The following is an 11,739-nucleotide window of genomic DNA, read 5'->3' as shown; positions in this document are numbered from 1 at the left end:
TTAATAAACAAACGTTATAACTCTTATACAGCTCTAACAATGTTAGTTCATGTTAATAAACATTTACAGGAGTTATTACAATATGAACTCTGTAAATGCAGAGTTAAAGAAATCAAGTTATAACACGTGAATAAAGCAGTGCAAATGTTAGGACGCAGTAATAAAGCTGTGGTGAACAGTGCGCTCTGTATTAGGGGTTAATTCAGGCGAAAGGCAGCTTGATGAAAAATGCTAGTCATGCTTTGTGTTGTATAACGATACACACTGTGCTTCAAGGCCATCAAACACACACACACTGCACTAAAGCCGTCCGTCTGTTGCTATGGCAACCAGTAATTCAGCGGTCGTTTAAAACAGCGAATACCTTTCAGAGTGAGTCGGGGGTGTTGTTGAGGGGGGGTCGGGGGGGGGGGGGCTATAGAAGGGTTACGCCTAAAGCATGAAGTCAGAGGGACCAATAACAGCCGTGCAACCCTCCGTGTCCCCCAGCCCTGTCCCTCAGAGACAGGAAGACATCCCTCCACTGAGAGAAGAACAGCTCAGTGCTGTGGGTCTGAAAGGAGCGGACATTTCTACATTTGAAGGTCCCTAAAGGCTTGGGGAGCAGGGTGGATGTTCCCAGGGGGCGGGGCGTGCGGGCACAGGGAACACACACGGACTGAGACGGGGTTACAGGCCAGAAGACCAAAGAAAGAGTGGGTCTAGAGCGCCACCCCCAGCTCAGGAGTGGAAGTACACGGTCGTCAGAGAGGGCTCTGAATTTGTATAAAATAAATAATGTCGCATAAAAGTCTACCGCACAACCAAAGCGCAGAATATGTAGTGTGTGTATGAACAGCGAAAGGAGACAATTATACAGGAAGTAACCTGAAAGCTTCACGGTAAACAACTAAAGAAACCCAGAGTAGCTGCTGAGCTGAGTCACTAAGTAAAGAAGTCAGAGTAGCACCATTATCACGACATTAAAACATATGACGATATTATCGCTGAGGATACGATACGGTACAGCCCTACATCCATCTACAAAACCTCAGAACCTCACTGCGTCGCCTCCATCAGTCGACATTAACCCCATCAGCTGCAGCACAGAGTCGTTAACGAGTTTAACCCTTTAAGCACCAGCAGAGGCTCATTCATATATTAATAATAATGTAGTGTCCTCCACATTTTCACTCCATTCTCAGTCACTGTTGCCCTCTCCGTCTCTGAGTTACAAATGATTATTAAAGACAGTTAAGGTTTTATATCGTCTTTTTAAAGGTTTTTTTTGTGGAGCACTTTGGGCTCAAATGCGCGTTATAAATAAACACTTACTAAGAACGATTATTAAAGAGATGTGTTATAAAACAGACATGGAAAAGGATTCTGGCACTGAACCCCCACCCCCCTCTCTCTCTCTCTCTCTCTCTCTCTCTCTCTCTTTCAACCCCTCCCTCTTTCTCTCCGTTACTAATGGCAACCACATCATTTACATCAATTCATTTCTCTCTCAGTTAAAATCCCAGTCATCTCTCTCTCTCTCTCTCTCTCTCTGTCTAAGAGGTCCTCCTCGTCTCTATAGTAACACACACACACACACACACACACACACACTCTTAAGCCCTGTTGTACTACTCTCAGATGCTCCCATGTTGGCGTGTGCCCACAGTGGGCTACGAGGGTGTTTACATTTTCCCCAGCCGTGGAGCTCATGAGCGCCCCCTCTGTTCACTCTATGTCCACCTCAGTCTGGTGGGGAACACAGCTGAAGAAGAGTGAGGGGAAGTGTGTCTCTGGCCTGTACTCTGAGAGTGTTTCCGTTATTCTGGCCTGTATTCTGAGAGTGTTTCCGTTATTCTGGCCTGTACTCTGAGAGTGTTTCCGTTATTCTGGCCTGTACTCTGAGAGTGTTTCCGTTATTATGGCCCATATTCTGACAGTGTTTCCGTTACTATGGCCCATAGTCAGACAGCGTTTCCATTATTCTGGCCCATAGTCTGACAGTGTTTCCGTTATTCTGGCCCATATTCTGACAGTGTTTCCGTTACTATGGCCCATAGTCAGACAGCATTTCCGTTATTCTGGCCTGTAGTCTGACAGCGTTTCCATTATTCTGGGCCATAGTCTGACAGTGTTTCTGTTATTCTGGCCTGTAGTCTGACAGTGTTTCCGTTATTCTGGCCTGTAGTCTGACAGTGTTTCCATTATTCTGACTTGTAGTCTGACAGTGTTTCTGTTATTCTGGCACGTAGTCTGACAGTGTTTCTGTTATTCTGGCCTGTAGTCTGACAGTGTTTCCGTTATTCTGGCCTGTAGTCTGACAGTGTTTCCGTTATTCTGGCCTGTAGTCTGACAGTGTTTCCGTTATTCTGGCCCGTAGTCTGACAGTGTTTCTGTTATTCTGGCCTGTAGTCTGACAGTGTTTCCATTATTCTGACCTGTAGTCTGACAGTGTTTCCGTTATTCTGGCCCGTAGTCTGACAGTGTTTCCGTTATTCTGGCCTGTAGTCTGACAGTGTTTCCGTTATTCTGACCCATGGTCTATACTCACCTCTATGGTGTAAGTGTGGTCGTGTGTGACGGTCTCTCCGCTGCGGATGGTTCTAGATAAGCAGTAATGGCTGCTGTCCTTCCTCTGTCCTGATTCCTCCGGCAAGACCCCTCCCTCCTGCTGCTCGGACCCCTTTGACCTCTTCTTCTTCTGTTTCTTCTGTCCATCGCTTTGAGCTTTCTTCTGTCTGTACTCCGCCAACTACAAACAAACACAAACAAACATCACACACCGCTCTGAGGTTTCCTCTGTCTGTACTCCACCAACTACAAACAAACACAAACAAACATCACACACCGATCTCAGCTTTCCTCTGTCTGTACTCCACCAACTACAAACAAACACAAACAAACATCACACACCTCTCTGAGCTTTCCTCTGTCTGTACTCCACCAACTACAAACAAACACAAACAAACATCACACACCTCTCTGAGCTTTCCTCTGTCTGTACTCCACCAACTACAAACAAACACAAACATCACACACCGCTCTGAGCTTTCCTCTGTCTGTACTCCACCAACTACAAACAAACACAAACAAACATCACACACCTCTCTGAGCTTTCCTCTGTCTGTACTCCGCCAACTACAAACAAACACAAACAAACATCACACACTGCTCTGAGCTTTCCTCTGTCTGTACTCCGCCAACTACAAACAAACACAAACAAACATCACACACCGCTCTGAGCTTTCCTCTGTCTGTACTCCGCCAACTACAAACAAACACAAACAAACATCACACACTGCTCTGAGCTTTCCTCTGTCTGTACTCCGCCAACTACAAACAAACACAAACAAACATCACACACTGCTCTGAGCTTTCCTCTGTCTGTACTCCGCCAACTACAAACAAACACAAACAAACATCACACACTGCTCTGAGCTTTCCTCTGTCTGTACTCCACCAACTACAAACAAACACAAACAAACATCACACACTGCTCTGAGCTTTCCTCTGTCTGTACTCCACCAACTACAAACAAACACAAACAAACATCACACACCGCTCTGAGCTTTCCTCTGTCTGTACTCCACCAACTACAAACAAACACAAACAAACATCACACACTGCTCTGAGCTTTCCTCTGTCTGTACTCCACCAACTACAAACAAACACAAACATCACACACCGCTCTGAGCTTTCCTCTGTCTGTACTCCACCAACTACAAACAAACACAAACAAACATCACACACTGCTCTGAGCTTTCCTCTGTCTGTACTCCACCAACTACAAACAAACACAAACAAACATCACACACCGCTCTGAGCTTTCCTCTGTCTGTACTCCACCAACTACAAACAAACACAAACAAACATCACACACCGCTCTGAGCTTTCTTCTGTCTGTACTCCACCAACTACAAACAAACACAAACAAACAAACATCACACACCGCTCTGAGCTTTCTTCTGTCTGTACTCCACCAACTACAAACAAACACAAACAAACATCACACACCGCTCTGAGCTTTCTTCTGTCTGTACTCCACCAACTACAAACAAACACAAACAAACATCACACACCGCTCTGAGCTTTCCTCTTTCTGTACTCCACCAACTACAAACAAACACAAACAAACATCACACACTGCTCTGAGCTTTCTTCTGTCTGTACTCCACCAACTACAAACAAACACAAACAAACATCACACACCGCTCTGAGCTTTCCTCTGTCTGTACTCCACCAACTACAAACAAACACAAACAAACATCACACACCGCTCTGAGCTTTCCTCTGTCTGTACTCCAACTACAAACAAACACAAACAAACATCACACACCGCTCTGAGCTTTCCTCTGTCTGTACTCCACCAACTACAAACAAACACAAACAAACATCACACACCGCTCTGAGCTTTCCTCTGTCTGTACTCCACCAACTACAAACAAACACAAACAAACATCACACACCGCTCTGAGCTTTCCTCTGTCTGTACTCCACCAACTACAAACAAACACAAACAAACATCACACACCGCTCTGAGCTTTCCTCTGTCTGTACTCCACCAACTACAAACAAACACAAACAAACATCACACACCGCTCTGAGCTTTCTTCTGTCTGTACTCCACCAACTACAAACAAACACAAACATCACACACCGCTCTGAGCTTTCCTCTGTCTGTACTCCACCAGCTACAAACAAACATCACACACCGCTCTGAGCTTTCCTCTGTCTGTACTCCACCAACTACAAACAAACACAAACAAACATCACACACTGCTCTGAGCTTTCCTCTGTCTGTACTCCACCAACTACAAACAAACACAAACAAACATCACACACCGCTCTGACACACTCTATCAGATTACTCCACCAACTACAAACAAACACAAACAAACATCACACACCGCTCTGAGCTTTCCTCTGTCTGTACTCCACCAACTACAAACAAACACAAACAAACATCACACACCGCTCTGAGCTTTCCTCTGTCTGTACTCCACCAACTACAAACAAACACAAACAAACATCACACACCGCTCTGAGCTTTCCTCTGTCTGTACTCCACCAACTACAAACAACACAAACATCACACACCGCTCTGAGCTTTCCTCTGTCTGTACTCCACCAACTACAAACAAACACAAACAAACATCACACACCGCTCTGAGCTTTCCTCTGTCTGTACTCCACCAACTACAAACAAACACAAACAAACATCACACACCGCTCTCAGCTTTCCTCTGTCTGTACTCCACCAACTACAAACAAACACAAACAAACATCACACACCGCTCTGAGCTTTCCTCTGTCTGTACTCTACCAACTACAAACAAACACAAACAAACATCACACACCGCTCTCAGCTTTCCTCTGTCTGTACTCCACCAACTACAAACAAACACAAACAAACATCACACACCGCTCTCAGCTTTCCTCTGTCTGTACTCCACCAACTACAAACAAACACAAACAAACATCACACACCGCTCTGAGCTTTCCTCTGTCTGTACTCCACCAACTACAAACAAACATCACACACCGCTCTGAGCTTTCCTCTGTCTGTACTCCACCAACTACAAACAAACACAAACAAACATCACACACTGCTCTGAGCTTTCCTCTGTCTGTACTCCACCAACTACAAACAAACACAAACAAACATCACACACCGCTCTGAGCTTTCCTCTGTCTGTACTCCACCAACTACAAACAAACACAAACAAACATCACACACCGCTCTGAGCTTTCCTCTGTCTGTACTCCACCAACTACAAACAAACACAAACAAACATCACACACCGCTCTGAGCTTTCCTCTGTCTGTACTCCACCAACTACAAACAAACACAAACAAACATCACACACCGCTCTGAGCTTTCCTCTGTCTGTACTCCACCAACTACAAACAAACACAAACATCACACACCGCTCTGAGCTTTCCTCTGTCTGTACTCCACCAACTACAAACAAACACAAACAAACATCACACACCGCTCTGAGCTTTCCTCTGTCTGTACTCCACCAACTACAAACAAACACAAACAAACATCACACACCGCTCTCAGCTTTCCTCTGTCTGTACTCCACCAACTACAAACAAACACAAACAAACATCACACACCGCTCTGAGCTTTCCTCTGTCTGTACTCTACCAACTACAAACAAACACAAACAAACATCACACACCGCTCTCAGCTTTCCTCTGTCTGTACTCCACCAACTACAAACAAACACAAACAAACATCACACACCGCTCTCAGCTTTCCTCTGTCTGTACTCCACCAACTACAAACAAACACAAACAAACATCACACACCGCTCTGAGCTTTCCTCTGTCTGTACTCCACCAACTACAAACAAACATCACACACTGCTCTGAGCTTTCCTCTGTCTGTACTCCACCAACTGCAAACAAACACAAACAAACATCACACACCGCTCTGAGCTTTTCTCTGTCTGTACTCCACCAACTACAAACAAACACAAACAAACATCACACACCTCTCTGAGCTTTCCTCTGTCTGTACTCCACCAACTACAAACAAACATCACACACCGCTCTGAGCTTTCCTCTGTCTGTACTCCACCAACTACAAACAAACATCACACACCTCTCTGAGCTTTCCTCTGTCTGTACTCCACCAACTACAAACAAACATCACACACCGCTCTGAGCTTTCCTCTGTCTGTACTCCACCAACTACAAACAAACACAAACAAACATCACACACCTCTCTGAGCTTTCCTCTGTCTGTACTCCACCAACTACAAACAAACATCACACACCGCTCTGAGCTTTCCTCTGTCTGTACTCCACCAACTACAAACAAACACAAACAAACATCACACACCGCTCTGAGCTTTCCTCTGTCTGTACTCCACCAATTACAAACAAACACAAACAAACATCACACACCGCTCTGAGCTTTCCTCTGTCTGTACTCCACCAACTACAAACAAACACAAACAAACATCACACACCGCTCTGAGCTTTCTTCTGTCTGTACTCCACCAACTACAAACAAACACAAACATCACACACCGCTCTGAGCTTTCCTCTGTCTGTACTCCACCAACTACAAACAAACATCACACACCGCTCTGAGCTTTCCTCTGTCTGTACTCCACCAACTACAAACAAACACAAACAAACATCACACACTGCTCTGAGCTTTCCTCTGTCTGTACTCCACCAACTACAAACAAACACAAACAAACATCACACACCGCTCTGAGCTTTCCTCTGTCTGTACTCCACCAACTACAAACAAACACAAACAAACATCACACACCGCTCTGAGCTTTCCTCTGTCTGTACTCCACCAACTACAAACAAACACAAACAAACATCACACACCGCTCTGAGCTTTCCTCTGTCTGTACTCCACCAACTACAAACAAACACAAACAAACATCACACACCGCTCTGAGCTTTCCTCTGTCTGTACTCCACCAACTACAAACAAACACAAACAAACATCACACACCGCTCTGAGCTTTCTTCTGTCTGTACTCCACCAACTACAAACAAACACAAACAAACATCACACACCGCTCTGAGCTTTCCTCTGTCTGTACTCCACCAACTACAAACAAACACAAACAAACATCACACACCGCTCTGAGCTTTCCTCTGTCTGTACTCCACCAACTACAAACAAACACAAACAAACATCACACACCGCTCTGAGCTTTCCTCTGTCTGTACTCCACCAACTACAAACAAACATCACACACCGCTCTGAGCTTTCTTCTGTCTGTACTCCACCAACTACAAACAAACACAAACAAACATCACACACCGCTCTGAGCTTTCCTCTGTCTGTACTCCACCAACTACAAACAAACACAAACAAACATCACACACCGCTCTGAGCTTTCCTCTGTCTGTACTCCACCAACTACAAACAAACACAAACAAACATCACACACCGCTCTGAGCTTTCCTCTGTCTGTACTCCACCAACTACAAACAAACACAAACAAACATCACACACCGCTCTGAGCTTTCTTCTGTCTGTACTCCACCAACTACAAACAAACACAAACAAATATCACACACCTCTCTGAGCTTTCTTCTGTCTGTACTCCACCAACTACAAACAAACACAAACAAACATCACACACCGCTCTGAGCTTTCCTCTGTCTGTACTCCACCAACTACAAACAAACACAAACAAACATCACACACCGCTCTGAGTTTTCCTCTGTCTGTACTCCACCAACTACAAACAAACACAAACAAACATCACACACCGCTCTGAGCTTTCCTCTGTCTGTACTCCACCAACTACAAACAAACACAAACAAACATCACACACCGCTCTGAGCTTTCCTCTGTCTGTACTCCACCAACTACAAACAAACACAAACAAACATCACACACCGCTCTGAGCTTTCCTCTGTCTGTACTCCACCAACTACAAACAAACACAAACAAACATCACACACCGCTCTGAGCTTTCCTCTGTCTGTACTCCACCAACTACAAACAAACACAAACAAACATCACACACCTCTCTGAGCTTTCCTCTGTCTGTACTCCACCAACTACAAACAAACACAAACAAACATCACACACCGCTCTGAGCTTTCTTCTGTCTGTACTCCACCAACTACAAACAAACACAAACAAACATCACACACCGCTCTGAGCTTTCCTCTGTCTGTACTCCACCAACTACAAACAAACACAAACAAACATCACACACCGCTCTGAGCTTTCCTCTGTCTGTACTCCACCAACTACAAACAAACACAAACAAACATCACACACCTCTCTGAGCTTTCCTCTGTCTGTACTCCACCAACTACAAACAAACACAAACAAACATCACACACCGCTCTGAGCTTTCCTCTGTCTGTACTCCACCAACTACAAACAAACACAAACAAACATCACACACTGCTCTGAGCTTTCCTCTGTCTGTACTCCACCAACTACAAACAAACACAAACAAACATCACACACCTCTCTGAGCTTTCCTCTGTCTGTACTCCACCAACTACAAACAAACACAAACAAACATCACACACCTCTCTGAGCTTTCCTCTGTCTGTACTCCACCAACTACAAACAAACACAAACAAACATCACACACCGCTCTGAGCTTTCCTCTGTCTGTACTCCACCAACTACAAACAAACACAAACAAACATCACACACCTCTCTGAGCTTTCCTCTGTCTGTACTCCACCAACTACAAACAAACACAAACAAACATCACACACCGCTCTGAGCTTTCCTCTGTCTGTACTCCACCAACTACAAACAAACACAAACAAACATCACACACCTCTCTGAGCTTTCCTCTGTCTGTACTCCACCAACTACAAACAAACACAAACAAACATCACACACCGCTCTGAGCTTTCCTCTGTCTGTACTCCACCAACTACAAACAAACACAAACAAACATCACACACCTCTCTGAGCTTTCCTCTGTCTGTACTCCACCAACTACAAACAAACACAAACAAACATCACACACCGCTCTGAGCTTTCCTCTGTCTGTACTCCACCAACTACAAACAAACACAAACAAACATCACACACCTCTCTGAGCTTTCCTCTGTCTGTACTCCACCAACTACAAACAAACACAAACAAACATCACACACCGCTCTGAGCTTTCCTCTGTCTGTACTCCACCAACTACAAACAAACACAAACAAACATCACACACTGCTCTGAGCTTTCCTCTGTCTGTACTCCACCAACTACAAACAAACACAAACAAACATCACACACCGCTCTGAGCTTTCCTCTGTCTGTACTCCACCAACTACAAACAAACACAAACAAACATCACACACCGCTCTGAGCTTTCCTCTGTCTGTACTCCACCAACTACAAACAAACACAAACAAACATCACACACCGCTCTGAGCTTTCCTCTGTCTGTACTCCACCAACTACAAACAAACACAAACAAACATCACACACCGCTCTGAGCTTTCCTCTGTCTGTACTCCACCAACTACAAACAAACACAAACAAACATCACACACCGCTCTGAGCTTTCCTCTGTCTGTACTCCACCAACTACAAACAAACACAAACATCACACACCGCTCTGAGCTTTCCTCTGTCTGTACTCCACCAACTACAAACAAACACAAACAAACATCACACACCGCTCTGAGCTTTCCTCTGTCTGTACTCCACCAACTACAAACAAACACAAACAAACATCACACACCGCTCTGAGCTTTCCTCTGTCTGTACTCCACCAACTACAAACAAACACAAACTAACATCACACACTGCTCTGAGCTTTCCTCTGTCTGTACTCCACCAACTACAAACAAACACAAACAAACATCACACACCGCTCTGAGCTTTCCTCTGTCTGTACTCCACCAACTACAAACAAACACAAACAAACATCACACACCGCTCTCAGCTTTCCTCTGTCTGTACTCCACCAACTACAAACAAACACAAACAAACATCACACACCGCTCTGAGCTTTCCTCTGTCTGTACTCCACCAACTACAAACAAACACAAACAAACATCACACACCGCTCTGAGCTTTCCTCTGTCTGTACTCCACCAACTACAAACAAACACAAACATCACACACCGCTCTGAGCTTTCCTCTGTCTGTACTCCACCAACTACAAACAAACACAAACATCACACACCGCTCTGAGCTTTCCTCTGTCTGTACTCTACCAACTACAAACAAACATCACACACCGCTCTGAGCTTTCCTCTGTCTGTACTCCACCAACTGCAAACAAACACAAACAAACATCACACACCGCTCTGAGCTTTTCTCTGTCTGTACTCCACCAACTACAAACAAATACAAACAAACATCACACACCTCTCTGAGCTTTCCTCTGTCTGTACTCCACCAACTACAAACAAACACAAACAAACATCACACACCGCTCTGAGCTTTCCTCTGTCTGTACTCCACCAACTACAAACAAACATCACACACCTCTCTGAGCTTTCCTCTGTCTGTACTCCACCAACTACAAACAAACACAAACAAACATCACACACCTCTCTGAGCTTTCCTCTGTCTGTACTCCACCAACTACAAACAAACATCACACACCGCTCTGAGCTTTCCTCTGTCTGTACTCCACCAACTACAAACAAACACAAACAAACATCACACACCGCTCTGAGCTTTCCTCTGTCTGTACTCCACCAACTACAAACAAACACAAACAAACATCACACACCGCTCTGAGCTTTCCTCTGTCTGTACTCCACCAACTACAAACAAACACAAACAAACATCACACACCGCTCTGAGCTTTCCTCTGTCTGTACTCCACCAACTACAAACAAACACAAACAAACATCACACACCGCTCTGAGCTTTCTTCTGTCTGTACTCCACCAACTACAAACAAACACAAACATCACACACCGCTCTGAGCTTTCCTCTGTCTGTACTCCACCAACTACAAACAAACATCACACACCGCTCTGAGCTTTCCTCTGTCTGTACTCCACCAACTACAAACAAACACAAACAAACATCACACACTGCTCTGAGCTTTCCTCTGTCTGTACTCCACCAACTACAAACAAACACAAACAAACATCACACACCGCTCTGAGCTTTCCTCTGTCTGTACTCCACCAACTACAAACAAACACAAACAAACATCACACACCGCTCTGAGCTTTCCTCTGTCTGTACTCCACCAACTACAAACAAACACAAACAAACATCACACACCGCTCTGAGCTTTCTTCTGTCTGTACTCCACCAACTACAAACAAACA

At 44.8% G+C, this 11,739-nt stretch overlaps 1 protein-coding gene across 3 annotated transcripts in view; it reads right to left on the bottom strand.

Annotated features, from left to right (window-relative positions):
• Window positions 1–11,739, bottom strand: part of akap9 (A kinase (PRKA) anchor protein 9) — a 124,150-nt gene that overhangs the window by 95,598 nt on the left and 16,813 nt on the right. For all 3 annotated transcript variants that reach the window (XM_066669879.1, XM_066669881.1, XM_066669880.1), the window contains exon 2: window positions 2,531–2,731. In XM_066669879.1, the coding sequence (XP_066525976.1) occupies window positions 2,531–2,731 (201 nt within the window). The remainder of the gene's footprint in view (window positions 1–2,530; window positions 2,732–11,739) is intronic.

Source organism: Hoplias malabaricus, chromosome 4, assembly GCF_029633855.1.
Source record: "Hoplias malabaricus isolate fHopMal1 chromosome 4, fHopMal1.hap1, whole genome shotgun sequence".
NCBI classification, from domain to species: domain Eukaryota; kingdom Metazoa; phylum Chordata; class Actinopteri; order Characiformes; family Erythrinidae; genus Hoplias; species Hoplias malabaricus.
The sequence above is the reverse complement of the archived record's forward strand: the minus strand, read 5'-3'. Positions and strand labels throughout refer to the sequence as shown.